The following is a 15,565-nucleotide window of genomic DNA, read 5'->3' on the forward strand; positions in this document are numbered from 1 at the left end:
GTTTAACAATCATTAAAAAATACTTCCTTAATTACTAAATAAAAAGAATTAAAAAATCTCAATAGGAGCTCCCAACAGGAAGAGAAGCATTTTCCTTTATTTTTAGAATGCTTGTTTAGTCATTAATGTACCACAAGCTTGCATTTTGGTTATTCCAAAGAGAGAAGCGGGCCCTTTTTCATATAATTTGGTTTTATTAATTCTAGCTAGATACAGTTTTAAAGTATACATAAAGTTCTGTATACTCTATTTGAAAAAATAAAGATTTTGGCAAATAGTAGGGAGTAAACATGATGAAATTGCTCCTTAACATACAAGATTCCTTCAATATATTTAATCGACAATAGATATGTATCAGTATTACTCTTAATTACGTACCCCAGACGGCAAAAACAAGAGTTTCAGCTCTTAATTATTTGCTCAATTAGTAGTCTTGATCATCTTCAGCGACAAAACTTGGGTAGTTTTCGAATGAATTGCGACGAAAAGAATATGATCATAGAAAAAAGCAACTTGCTCTTCTATTATTAATTTATTGTGCATTAATTCAACATTAATAATTCGGGAGCTGGTGGATTAAGGCCTTCTTTGTTAAAACGCGTTGACGTTTGATTTTTCATTAAAAAGAATGAGTCACACATCAGCTGATCATGGATTAAGGGAATCTTGAAAACTTTAATCCTTATATTTTTTCGCCGAAACGACGCATCGACTCATATGCTCTTTCTTACTTTTGACGATAAATATTTCAATAAGAATTATTAATTATAAGAATAGCCACTATAATATCATAATAATTATCTTAATAGGGTTCTGATAAAAAAACATTATCTTAGAGCCGTCTATAGTTAAAATTTTATAAGAGAAATACTATTTATATATATATCATCTTCAAATTAAAAACTAATATATGCTATATATTGTATTTTAAGTAATTTATCAACTAGTAAATATATAGTCGGTCATGAGAAACGCGTTGGTTAGTGCCAAAAGTTAATTTTATCCATAATGATTAGGCCTCATTTAAATACAAGAAGTATTTCATCTCATTTCATCTTATCATTATAACTTTTTCAAAATTTCACACAAAATATAATGAAGAATTCGACTTTTCAAATCTCAAAACAATAATAATATTAAAAAATAATATAATATTCTAACAATCACTTATTCCAGTTTTTTTTTTTTTAAATAACATTTATTCAAGCTATATGTGCACAAAAAAGATTCCTAGTCGTGTGTCTCATTTTTTCTGTTATCTATATTGCCCAAAACTCACTGTGTTGTAATTTTACTTCTCTGTTTTTCCTTTAGAAAACTTGAAGGTAGATGGTATTTATTTTGCAAAACTGCTACGTACAAATGGCACGCGCAAACGAGATGTAAGCGGCTCTACGTGACAAAGTTTACATAGAAGTGAAAAAGAAAAAAGTAAAAGTAAAGAAAAGGCCAATGTAAAGAAAAATGCAAGATTTTTCTTCTTCTTCCGTGACTCTGTCAGAGTTGCAACCCTGTATGCGGCTTAGCTCCATGGTGCTTAGCTCCAACTATGGAGATCTTGTCTGAAAAGTAGATCCCTTTCTCGATAAGAATATGGGGCACGGCTTCAACTATGTTGCAAGAAACAGAAATCTAAGGGATGCGTGTAAGGAAAAAGATGATGTTGCAGTACTACTCTGTCGAGATCAAATAAATTGGGGAAAATGGAACACATTTAATATGGCTCATCAAAGAAATAAAACACCTCATATTTTGCCCCCAGTCTTCTTCAATCGGCTCCCAAGTGCCCATTTCTCTAAACAATTCTTGGCAAAAAAAAAATCCTTACATAATCATCAACCTCGAACCTACATGACAACTCCAAGACGGCGGGAGTTCTATGGAGAGGTAAGGCTTATGACTCTTTTTGTCCTTTGATGCAATCTTTCTTGGAAAATGGCAGCAAATATGATCTGGGTTATTCTTATTCCTCATCGAGGCCTTATATCTCGTAGCTGTTTCATTTTTGCATCTTGTCTTTGAGGAGGGAACCAGATCTTACAAGGAGGAAACACGACTTGTGCAAAGGCTGTTTAATGGTGGGATCTAATTATTTTACAACTTTCCATAAATATATCTAAACTCATCTTAACATCCAAACACACCTTAAATTCATCTTAAGTGGGTTTCACAAAACTCATAGCAACTCACTATTATTCATAAAGAACTCAGCTCAGCTCAACAACTAAACACAACCTTAGTATATCACATGACTTTCATTGTTTGGCAAGAAAGCACCACGCTTTAGGAATGAGTTCTTCTACATTATTTATATGGCAATATTTGATTTATGGAATGAAAATTTTAAAATTCTTTTTTAAATCAACTCATCATTATAAGCACTTTGTTAAATGTGTTATCCACGTCGGCTTGTGCAAAGGCTTTTTAATTAGTCTTGTTTGTTTTCACAATTATTTACATCTGATCTCATCTCATGATCATTACAACTTTTTCAAACTCCCACATAAAATAAGATAAACAATTCAATTTTTTCAAATTCTAAAATAAAAATAATATTAAAAAAATATATTTTAATAATATTTTATTCAACTTCTAACTTTTATCACTACTCATCTCTTCTTATCTACAAAAACAAATGAGGACCATAGTTGTTTTTTCCTTTGAAGGGTTGTTCTAAAATTATTTTCACTTTATTTCTAAAACCTTGTTTTATTTGTCAATTTATAGCTTTTAATATATATAAATATATATATATATATATATTTATATTTGAGTTTGTAATTTCCACGAAATTTCCACGATTGAATGCGAGCAGTCGGAAGAATAGAATTTTAAAAAGAAACAAAACAGAAAGGAAAAAGGCTCGTGATTATGAATTTCGTTTTGAGAAGAAAAATGATACTTAGAACTTCATTATATTCCGAAGAAATGGATTTTTTTTTTCGAACCTTTTAGTGTTTTTAAATAAAATCTTATAGCACTTTTTACAAATTCACAGAGTGCATTAATCTTTTACAAATTAGGATCCAACATTAATTCTGCAGCTCAGGTTGATAATGATAATGGCGGGCCCTGCCTAACCGAATACAAAAATGCCATGCACTTGGGAAATAAATAGTCTTGCTTCCTTCTTTTTTCTCTCTCACGAGTCACGACAACAACAAAGGCCTAAAACAGTAGTGTTTCTTTATTTGCATACTCTCTCCTTAATTCGTTTTCTCTCTCCGATGAAAATAATGGAAGAACTCCTTTCTGCATCCCTTCAAACTTGGGATGGACAAATATCGGCAAGTGGATTGAATTTGTGGTGGTCCATGCACCATGTGACTGAACCACCAAATAAAAGAAGAAGATCAATCATCACATGATAAAGAGAAAAAGCATATATAAACAAGAGAAAGAAGCCAGCAAGTTAGGTCCCTACCATGCACGTTCCTAAAACAAAAAATAAAATAAAAATGGGATTCTTGCTATAGTACTCTTGCTTCCTTCTTTTCTCTCTCGCGAAACAAAAAGGCCTAAAACAGTATTTCGAGAGGTGCTTGATGATGCAGAGGAGAAGCAACAGGCTAAAAAGACAGTGAAAAGTTGGCTTGATGATCTCAAAGACTTGGCCTACGACGTGGAAGATATACTCGATGAGTTCGCCACAGAAGCTTTACAGCACAAGTTGATGGCCGCTGAAAGTCAGGCTAGCGCTAGTATGGTACGAAATCTCTTCCCTGCTTGTTGTACTTGTTTAACTCCAAGTGCTGTTAAGATCAAGTTTACGTTGAGGTCAAAGATAAAGGAAATAAATACAAGATTTAATGATCTCGTGATAGAAAAAGATCAACTGAATTTGAAGGAAAATGTTAGTCCGAGGCCAAACAAAAGAAGGGAGAGACCTCTCTCAACTTCCGTGGTGATCAAAGGTGACATATATGGTAGGGAGGAAGTCGCAGGGGCTATACTTCAATTATTGGTCAGTGAAAAACATAGTGATGCTTTGAATAAAGTACCCAATGTGATTCCTATCCTTGGTATGGGGGGTATAGGAAAGACAACATTGGCCCAGCTAGTATTCAATGATAAAAAAGTGGAGAGCTTTTTTGAATTGAATGCATGGGCTTGTGTTTCAGAAGATTTTGATGTTGCTGCAGTTACAAAAACGATTTTACAATCTATGAGCAAGGAATTAGATTGTGCTGACAAAGATCTAAATTGGTTGCAAGTCGAATTGAAGAAGGAACTACTTGGGAAAAGGTTTCTAGTAATTCTTGATGATGTTTGGAACGAGAACTACAATGATTGGACTCTCCTACGTGCTCCTTTCGAAGCAGGGGCTCCGAGAAGTAGTATTATTGTCACAACTCGTAACCAGAAAGTCTCATCACTAATGCGAACCAAGGAAGTTGAGGCTTTTGAGTTGGAGTTGTTGTCAAATGAAGCTTGTTTGTCCATATTTACCCAACATGCATTGGAAGCAAGAGACTTCAGTGCGCATCCAGACCTTAAAGATATTGGTGAGGAACTCGTTAGAAGGTGTAAAGGCTTGCCATTGGCAGTAAAAACTATTGCAGGAGTCTTACGCAGTGAAGATGAAGACCGCAATGAGTGGGAAAAAGTTTTGAAGAATAAGATATGGGATATTTCTGTGGAAGAAAATGGAATTCCTTCCACTCTTATGGTAAGCTATGACAATCTCCCTTCACATTTAAAGAGGTGCTTTGCATACTGCTCAATACTACCAAAGGATTATGAATTCGAGGAGAAGGAGGTGGTTCTATTATGGATGGCAGAAGGTCTGATTCAACCACGACGAGATCATGAAGACGAAATGGAAGATTTGGGTTCCGAATATTTTCGCAATTTGTTGTCAAGGTCATTTTTCCAACGGTCACGTATTAACGAATCAAAATTTGTGATGCATGACCTCATCAATGATTTAGCTCAGTCAGTTGCAGGCGATACATGCTTTAGAATGGAAGATAGGGTTGGAGGTACTAAGCATGAGAATAGTCCTATAAAGGCACGCTACTCATCCTATTTGGGGAGCCAATATGATGTAACTAAAAAGTTTGAGGTTTTTTCTAAATTCACAAATTTACGTACATTCTTACCTTTCATGCTACCAAATCCAAGTGCTTGCTATTTGGCTCATCATGTTCCTTTTGAATTGGTTCCAACATTACGTTGTTTAAGGGTGTTATCTTTCAACGGATACTGTATAACGGAGCTATCGGATTCTATTGGTGATTTGAAGCATTTGAGGTACCTTGACCTTTCAAATACTCAAATTAGACTCCTGCCAGAATCAATAACTAGTCTCTACAACTTACAAACATTGTTGTTGGAGTATTGCTGTTGTCTGAAGAAATTACCTTCAATGTTATGCAACTTGGTCAACCTGCGCCATCTCAACATTGAAGGTGCAAATAGTTTGGAAGGAATGCCTATGCAAATAGGTAAACTAACTTGTCTTCAAACACTGTCTAATCTAGTTCTGGGAAAAGACAGCTGCTATGGAATAAAGGAGCTTGGACCTTTGAAGCATCTTCGAGAGACGCTCTGCATTTCAAGATTAGAGAATGTGATTGAACCGAAGAATGCAAAAGATGCAAAATTAATTGAAAAGACGAAAATTGATGCATTGTCGTTGGAATGGAGTTGGGACATTGATGAGTCAAAAGACAGGACAAGTGAAATAGAGGTACTAAATGGGCTATGGCCTCACGACGCTTTGACGGAGCTGAGTATAATTAACTATGGTTGTAAAAAATTTCCAAATTGGTTAACATCTCCTTCATTTCCTCATATGGTCTCCTTGAGATTAGAAAATTGTTACAAGTGCACATCATTACCTCCATTGGGGCAATATTTGTCATCACTCAAAAATCTTTGGATCAACGGCATGGCTAAGGTGAAGAGTGTTGGTTCTGATTTTTGTGGCGGTAGTTTAGAGACTTTGCATTTCTATGACATGGAGGAGTGGGAGAATTGGAGTCCTTGTGAAGAATTTCCAAATCTGTGTAAGCTTTCCCTTCGTAACTGTCCCAAGCTATTAGGGAAGTTACCAAACAACCTTCCTTTACTAAAAGAAGTTGAGATAATTGATTGTGCGCAGTTGGTGTTCTCAATTTCATGCTTTCCAGATAAATGCAAATTTAACATTGAGAAACTCAGAGGGCTTGATATGGAAGGGGTGGTGTGTGGAAGCAAGCCTACTTTCAAATCAATAAAATTCTCCACTTCACTTTCAGCAATTTCAGATGAAGGGCTTGATATGGAAGGGTTGGAATGGTTAACTATTGACAGATGTGAGGAGTCAACGAATTTGTGGTCAGACAAGGTGGGATCACTGCCACATCATCTTCCATCTCTGAATTATCTCAACATTTCTCTTTGTCCCAAACTAGTCTCTTTGGTGGCGGAAGAAGTTGATCAAGAGTGTCTCCAACTCGGAATCATAGATTTTACGTGTCTTCACACTACTGTTATCTATAAATGTGATTCGCTAACTCATTTTGCAAGAAGCCATCTGCCTCCAACTTTAAAGAACCTAAGTATACTTGACTGCAAGAGTATGAGGAAATTGGTGGAGGATGATGATAATGATACAAACAACAGTACTACTTGCAGTAGTGGCATCACATCTCTTCTTGAGGTCTTGTACGTTAACAATTGTCCATCCCTTGAATCCTTAACATCAAGCGGGGAATTACCTGCCACTCTTCAACAACTCAGTATTTCCAATTGTCCGAATCTGGAATCAGTAGCCAAGAGTTTTCATCATAACTCATTTCTTAGAGCTATCTCATTCGACAATTGTCCATCCCTTGAATCCTTAACATCAAGCGGGGAATTACCTGCCACGCTTCAAAGCCTCTTTATTGACAACTGTCCGAAGCTGGAGTCAGTAGCCAAGAGTTTTCATCATAATTCATTTCTTACAACTATCTCCATCAAATATTGTGAAAATCTTCAATTGCTGAATGGTGGAGAGTCTCTCAAAGAAGGTTTTCCCACAAACCTAACAACACTTTACATCTCTCATCCTAAAATCACTGAAGCCTTGTTCGATTGGGGGCTGGACAACCTCACTTACCTAAATGAACTTGAAATTGGTGGATGTCAGAATCTGGTGTCCTTTCCAGAGATGACGTTGCCTGCCTCTCTAACAAGCCTCTGCATCTCAAAATTCTCGAATCTGGAATGCCTGTCTTCCGAGGGCTTAAGAAAACTCACCTCTCTTAAAACACTCAAGATTTTTTACTGCAAGAAGCTCAAGTGTTTTTCAGAGGATGGCCTACCTGCCTCACTCCAGCAACTTCTAATCAATAAATGTCCTCTGCTTGAAGAACGCTGCAAGAAAGATCAGAGAGGAGAGTGGCGCAGGATAGCTGACATCCCTTGTGTTAAAATTAATCGCAGATACATTTATGACACAGAAACAGACGAAGATGAGATAGAAATAGAGGAATATGAGACAATAACAGAGGAAGGCGAGACAGAAACAGAGGAATGAGGAATAAATCCAAAGGTAAGTTTGTTCTGGCTCTGATCCAAATTTCCTTTGAATGTTAAACGGTGGCATTGGAGAGATCCCGTCACTCCTATTGTTCCAAGTCCTTGTTAAGATTTGTAAATCTCCAAGCAAAGAGAGAAGGTCTTCGAACATGCAATTTTCTTTTTCAAATTCGAAAATTGCTGAACTTGACAAATGATCGGGCTCCAAAATAGCTACATAACTAGATATTGTTCCTCTGATTTTGTCATGATCAGCAGTATGACAACTGCTAAGGAAAATTGCATGTTCCTAGGCCTTGTCTCTATGCCAATTAGCAATATGCCTAGAAGTAGGAATAGATCGAACCATCTATATACATGTTTAGTTTTTAAAGTCCATTTATGGATTTATTATTTTTTTCATTTATGGATTTGCTTCTTGTCAAATTGTTGATTGCATGACATTGGGTTATGAATATGATTGTTAAGGATGTCTTTAAATCCATATAAATACAAAAATCGGTATAGAAAAAAAATCCTTTGTTTTATCGATTAAGAATATGAATATATATATAGGCTGATGAATATTTATTTGTTCAATGCTTGCAGATTGTTCAAAAGACTGACGCATGTTGTTGCAACTTCCGACTACTATCTGAAAACTGGATGTGCAAGTAATATTGTTTTTCTCTTGCTATTAATTTTGCTATTCATATCCACATAATCAATGTCTGGCTACCTTTCATGTTACATCGCGAATGATTGAATTTCAACTGTTAATACCATGTATAAACTACTATCACTTCTTGCAACTAATTGGTTAAGGCTTGTCTTCTTACCATGTATGGACAAGGAATGATCCCTTTGCTCTCTTTAAAAAAACTTGAGTATAAACTGTTGCCCAAGTAGATAATGATAGTGCCATTGAGAAAGATCATAAAAGGTTAAATTCTCTAATGAATTAGTAGTGTTTGATCGGAATTCTATTTTTGTGCTTATTATGTTTGTTACAGTGTAACTAGCATACTCAAATTCATTTATGTATTCCTGACAAAAGACTCAATTTACATTTTAGAGACCCAAAATTGAGACCCACATTTGCTGAGATCATGGCTGCTTTGAAGCTGTTGCAGAAGCCAATAGCCAATTCTCAAGTTCCCAGGCCAAGCACATCCACATGCAGTGGCCGTCAGAAGGCTTTACCATCACAAACTGCAGAAGAAGCAAGCTAGAACAGCAAACTATACCATCATACCAATTTGAGATTGTGATACCATCAGTGCTGCTATCCTCAAGGTTGTATATATGTTTGTAGAAATCCATTGAAATTGTTGTAATCAATGTTTGGAAAATTTTTCTTTTTGTGGAGTTCTTCCATTTTGATTTTCTAACTGAATTGATACAAAGATAGAATGCAATCTGCATTTGTTGTTAGTACAAGGATGAGCAAAGGACAACATTCCCTTTATGTTTAACAACTATTTAACAGAACAGTCCATTTTACAACCAACCAAGGTGATTGCCATTTCATCAAAAATACTAAAACTTTTTGTTGCTTTGATTTTTTAGGTTTTACATTTTTTGTTGCCAAGATGAAATATTCTCGTTCAATGTTGATTTTCATGATCTTATGCAAGAATGCTTCCTTTACATTCAGATTCTCTTCATGTACTGCAGATGTTTCCGTGAATTACCCAAATCAGATTTCTCTTGGCTTCTGGGTCCCATCTGAGTTGGATTAATATTATCTCTCTCTTCTTAATTATGATTACAATATAGGGGAAAATATCAATGGAAAAAATCCTCTGGCTGAGTTTAAACTGGACCCACCCTTGAAAGCAACTTTAGCCGAGTTTCTTCAATAATAATAATAATAATAATAAAACAAGAAAATCCCTCAGCTTAGCTGTTTTATAACTCTTATATCTGTTTCTGGATTGTTTTGTCTTTCATAATCTGTATATTTGGAACCAATCTATATAGAAGAAGTTTGATTAATCTAAATGAAAAGTGGGTGATAAAGAAATAAAAAAAACATAGATAAAAGAAAGGATTGCAAACTTCATATTCCGGTAACCAAAATTCATCGTTGTCCAACCCCAAAGTCTCTAGTAAGAACTGTCTTCATGAATAGATAATCACAATCTTCAAGAAATGGATCAGCTATTTATTTTGTGTCTCTTCTTGAGGTCTTGTACGTTAGCTTTTGTCCAGCCCTTGAATCCTTAACATCAAGCAGGGAATTACCTGCCACGCTTCAACAACTCACTATTCGCAATTGTCCGAAGCTAGAGTCAGTAGCCAAGAGTTTTCATCATAATTCATTTCTCACAAATATTTCCATCCACTATTGTGAAAATCTTCAATTGTTGAATGGTGGAGAGTTGCTACTCCCTTCCAACCTGAGAGAGCTTTATATAACTGACTGTGAGAAAATATTTAATTGTCCGAGCATTTTATCATTTCTCAAAGAAGGTTTTGTTGACAGTTTCTCACGGAGACGTCCGTGAGAACGAGTCTATCACTTAAGAGTCCTTGAAGTGGTCCAACACTCTTCCATCACGTTGATAATTGATCTCATGAAAATAGGATCACGTGGGACACGTAAACACCGAAGTTTGATGGAGGTTTCGGCTATAAATACAGTGTTTGGTCCCCAGACTCACTTACTCAATTCCCTTCGGTATAACACCATCTAAATAGAGTGGAGAAGAGTTTGGAAGTGCCAAACACAGAGAGAAATGCAGCAAAACAATGAATAGTATCAATGGTCGGAGGTATTTATTTCTTGGCATTAAAACCTATCAATTCTTGTTTCTAAAGTGTAATTCTGCATAAAGAATATTAGACATTAATTGTAATTAATTATACTTAATATAATAAATTTTATCCCACATGAATTTTTATTATATTTATATTATTAATTAGGATAAAATATCAAGTTATTCATAAATTACCCACAGGAATTATAAATTAAGTAAATAATTTGATAGTTTTATCATAAAAGTCTAAGATAGAATATACATCAAATTATAATATACCCTTTAGAATTATGAATTAAGTAAATAATTTGATAAAATTCTATCATATAGATTAATTGGATTTATTTAAATTAAAAATTTAGCCCACAGGCAATTTTATGTCATTAGATTCAATTTTTAAAGCATGATTTACATTGGTAACACATGAATATTTATTTAGGCCTCAATTTTAACGTAAGCATGTAATCTATATGCAGTTACAAAACCTACAAATTTCTCTGATATTCGTTATGATATCCCTGAACTTAAGGGAGATAATTACAAAGTCTGGAAGGAGAGAGTTCTTCTTCATTTAGGGTGGATGGACATAGACTATGCTATTAGGAAAGACGAACCACCAGCACTCACTGATACCAACAATGCAGCAGCCATTGCACTTTATGAGCGATGAGAGCGATCTAATCGCCTTAGCATGATGTTCATTAAGACTAGAATTTCTGCTGGTATTCGTGGCTCTGTCGATCAGCATGAAAATGTCCGAGACTTGCTAAAGGCCATTGATGAAAAATTTGTCACTTCAGACAAGGCACTAGCAAGCACCCTAATCATGAAGTTCTCATCCCTAAGGCTCACCAGTGTGAAAGGTGTGCGTGAGCACATCATGCAAATGAGGGACAATGTGGCTCAATTGAAGAAACTCGAGGTTGAAATGTCAGAGTCCTTCCTGGTGCACTACATCTTGAACACCCTCCCGCATCAATATGGACCCTTCAAAATCTCATACAACAAACATAAGGATAAATGGTCAATTAATGAACTCATGACCATGTGTGTTCAAGAGGAAGGGAGACTGATGATGGAACAAGGTGAAAGTGCAATGCTGGCAACGCATGGAAGGGGCAAATCTCAAGCCAAACTGAAAGGAAAAGGCAAAATACCTCCCCAAGGTGGTATTAAGAAAGATTCCAAGTGTTTTTTCTGTAAAAAGAAAGGACACATGAAGAAGGAATGCTCCAAATTTCAGAAATGGCTTGCAGACAAAGGTAATCCAACCTCACTTATTTGTTATGAATCTAATATGGTTAATGTCAATATTAACACATGGTGGATTGATTCTGGATCAACAAATCACATTTCAAATTCCTTGCAGGGTTTGCAAAACCAAAGAAAGCCAGTGGGAAGTGAGCGAAGCATCTTATCAGGAAACAAGATGGGCTCGCATGTGGAAGCTGTAGGAACTTGCTATTTAATTTTATCTAGTGGTTTTGTTTTAAAGTTGGAAAAGACCTTTTATGTTCCAAGTTTCTCTAGAAACTTGATTTCAGTTTCAAGACTAGTACCTTTTGAATATTCCTTTAATTTTTCAAATTCAACATTCAATTTATTTTATAAATCTGATTGTGTTGGGAATGGTATTTTGTCTGATGGTCTTTACTGCATTAATTTACAAAACAATACCACTTATGATTCAATGCATGTTCACACTGGCACTAAAAGATGTGTTATTAATGAGGATTCCTCTAAATTATGGCACCGGAGATTAGGTCATGTCTCCATAGATAGAATTAAAAGATTAGTAAATGAAGGGGTACTTAATACTCTGGATTTTACTGATTTTGAGACTTGTGTGGACTGCATAGGAAAGCAGACCAACAAGTCAAAGAAAGGTGCCAATAGGAGTTCAGAAATATTAGAGATCATACATACTGATATATGTAGTCCAGACATGGACTCACATGGTCAGAAATACTTCATCTCTTTTATAGATGATTACTCACGATATATGTATCTCTACATGCTTCATAACAAGAACGAAGCATTATATGCCTTTAAAATCTTTAAGGCTGAAGTAGAGAAACAATGCGATAAATAAATTAAGATCGTGAGATCAGATAGAGGTGGAGAATATTATGGTAGATACACAGAGAATGGACAAGCACCTGGGCCATTTGCAAAGTTTCTTCAAGAGCATGAGATTGTTGCCCAGTACACCATGCCTGGTTCATCGAACCAGAATGGTGTAGCAGAAAGAAGAAACCGAACATTATTAGACATGGTGCGGAGTATGCTTAGCAGCTCCAATCTTCTTAAATCATTGTGGGCTAAACACTTAAGACGGCAATGTATATATTAAACCGTGTTCCAACCAAGGCTGTTCCTAAAACCCCATTTGAATTATGGAAATGTTGGAAACCGAGTTTGCGACATATGCGCGTTTAGGGATGCCCGTCTGAGGTGAGAATTTATAATCCACAAGAGAAGAAACTAAACCCAAGGACCATTAGTGGATATTTCATTGGATATGCTGAAAGGTCTCAGGGTTATAGATTTTATTGTCCATCTCACAGCACTAGGATTGTGGAATCAAGAAATGTAAAGTTTCTTGAAAATGACTTGATCAGTGGGAGTGATCAAACCAGGAACATAGTTTCTGAGAATGATCATTCAGAATCTCAACCTTCCACCTCAAGTGATAGAATGATTATTGTTTACAATACCCCTCAAGTGCAAATTGGTATTGAACAACCAATCATTGACATTCTACAAGCTGTTGATGACGTTCCAGTAGATCAAGTAGTTCAAGAGTTGCCAACAACTTTTGAACAACAAGTTGAACCACATACTTCTCAGGAAGATGATGGTGCAACATTAAGAAGATCTATTAGAGCAAGGAGATCAGCAATTCCTAGTGAGTATGTTGTGTATCTGCAAGAATCTGACTATAACATTGGAGCCGAAAATGATCTCGAGTTCTTTTCACAAGCCATGAGTTGTAAAAAATCAGAATTATGGTACAATGCCATGAAGGAAGAGATGAATTCTATGAAGAGTAATGAAGTCTAGGATCTTGTTGAGTTGCCTAATGGTGTAAAAGCCATTGGATGTAAATGGGTCTTTAAAACTAAAAAAAGGCTCATTGGGCAACATTGAGAGATACAAGCCAAGATTCGTTACTAAATGATTCACTCAGAAAGAAGGAATCGATTACACAGAGACTTTCTCTCTTGTATCTAAGAAAAATTCCTTGCGTGTTATTTTGGCATTAGTAGCCCATTTTGACTTAGAGTTGCAACAAATGGATATGAAAACAATATTTCTCAATGGAGATCTAGAGGAGGAGGTTTACATGAAACAACCTGAAGGATTCCACTCTAGTGATGGTGATCAATTGGTTTACAAGCTCAAGAAATCCATATACGGTTTAAAACAAGCATCTCAACAATGGTATTTGAAATTCTATAATGTAATTTCTTCATTCGGTTTTGTAGAAAACGTTATGGATTAATGTATATACCAGAAGGTCAGTGGGAGTAAAATATGTTTTCTTGTTTTATATGTGGATGACATTTTGCTAGCAACCAATGATAAGGGTTTGCTGCATGAGGTGAAACAATTCCTCTCTAAAAATTTTGATATGAAGGATATGCGTGAGGCATCTTATGTCATTGGCATTAAGATCCATAGAGACAGATTTCAAGATATCTTGGGTCTGTCTCAGGAAACCTACATTAATAAAGTTTTAGAGAGATACCGAATGAAGGATTGTTCACCAAGTGTAGCTCCCATTGTGAAGGGTGATAGGTTCAATTTGAACCAATGCCCAAGGAACGACCTTGAGATGGAACAAATGAAGAACAATCTATATACTTCTGCTGTCGGAAGCCTAATGTATGCTCAGGTCTGTACAAGACCTGACATTGCATTTGCTGTAGGAATGTTGAGACGATATCAGAGTGATCCAGGTTTAGACCACTGGAGAGCTGCAAAGAAAGTAATGAGGTACCTTCAAGGAACGAAATAATACATGCTTATATATAGACGAACGGATAATCTGGAAGTAATTGGCTACTCAGATTCTGACTTTGCTGGCTGTATTGATTCACGCAAATCAACATCAGGATATATATTTTTAATGGCCGGTGGAGCTATATCATGGAGGAGTGCCAAACAGACTTTGACAGCTACTTCCACTATGGAAGCCGAGTTCATCTCTTGTTTTGAGGCTACTTCACATGGTGTATGGCTTAAGAGTTTCATTTCTGAGCTTAGAATTATGGATTCGATCTCTAGGCCATTGAGAATGTATTGCGACAATTCAGCTGCTATTTTTATGGCTAAAAACAACAAAAGTGGGAGTCGGAGTAAACACATCGACATTAAATATTTAGCCATAAGGGAACGTGTTAAAGAAAATAAAGTGGTCATTGAGCACGTAAGCACTGAACTAATGATCGCTGATCATTTGACTAAGAGCATGCCACCGTTGAAATTCAAGGATCATGTAGTGAACATGGGACTTGGTTCCATTATGTAATTTTTCATTGTATGAACAATATTATTTTAATGAAATTCATAAATATTTTGATTTTTTTTCTCATATTGATGTGCATCTTAATTTAAATTTTGAGAAAAATTCATCTATGTTGGACCAAGATAAACATAGGGTTTATTCATTAAGAAATTGTTCCCACATAAATTATAATGTTTAAAGAATAAATACATAGTAATACATGGAAGGTAATACTCATCATTAGAGGACCTATCGCCATATTTCATGTATTTATTACTTAAATGGAGATTATCGATGGGTTTAAGATGAAATCTTTGATTAGGAGTGTGGACCAAGTGGGAGAATGTTGACCGTTTCTCACGGAGACGTCCGTGAGAACGAGTCTATCACTTAAGAGTCCTTGAAGTGGTCCAACACTCTTCCATCACGTTGATAATTGATCCCATGAAAATAGGATCACGTGGGACACGTAAACACCGAAGTTTGATAGAAGTTTCGGCTATAAATACAGTGTTTGGTCCTCAGACTCACTTACTCAATTCCTTTCGGTATTACACCATCTAAATAGAGTGGAGAACAGTTTGGAAGTGCCAAACACAAAGAGAAACGCAGCAAAATAGTGAATAGCATCAATGGCCGAAGGTATTTATTTCTTGGCATTAAAACCTATCAATTCTTGTTTCTAAAGTGTAATTCCGCATTCTAGAATTGTTTTTAGTCTAACAGGTTTTCCCACAAACCTAACAACACTTGACATCTCTCATCCTAAAATCACTAAAGCCTTGTTCGATTGGGGGCTGAACAA

The 15,565-nt window shown here is 35.8% G+C and overlaps 1 protein-coding gene and 1 long non-coding RNA gene across 2 annotated transcripts in view; both read left to right on the forward strand.

Moving 5' to 3' along the window:
* The first annotated feature begins 3,949 nt into the window (after positions 1-3,949).
* LOC121244336 (putative disease resistance protein At3g14460) overlaps positions 3,950-15,565 on the forward strand; it is a 110,042-nt gene continuing 98,426 nt past the window's right edge. The window contains exon 1 of the mRNA XM_041142368.1: positions 3,950-6,415. Coding sequence (XP_040998302.1) covers positions 4,025-6,415 — 2,391 coding nt within the window. The 5' untranslated portion in view covers positions 3,950-4,024. The remainder of the gene's footprint in view (positions 6,416-15,565) is intronic.
* LOC121244338 lies at positions 6,994-9,669 on the forward strand. The gene is made up of 5 exons (XR_005936395.1): positions 6,994-7,522; positions 8,098-8,162; positions 8,564-8,784; positions 8,900-9,003; positions 9,166-9,669. It is a non-coding gene; the product is annotated as an uncharacterized LOC121244338 (long non-coding RNA).

The sequence above is a fragment of the Juglans microcarpa x Juglans regia genome, chromosome 8S (genome assembly GCF_004785595.1).
Source record: "Juglans microcarpa x Juglans regia isolate MS1-56 chromosome 8S, Jm3101_v1.0, whole genome shotgun sequence".
Lineage (NCBI taxonomy): Eukaryota > Viridiplantae > Streptophyta > Magnoliopsida > Fagales > Juglandaceae > Juglans > Juglans microcarpa x Juglans regia.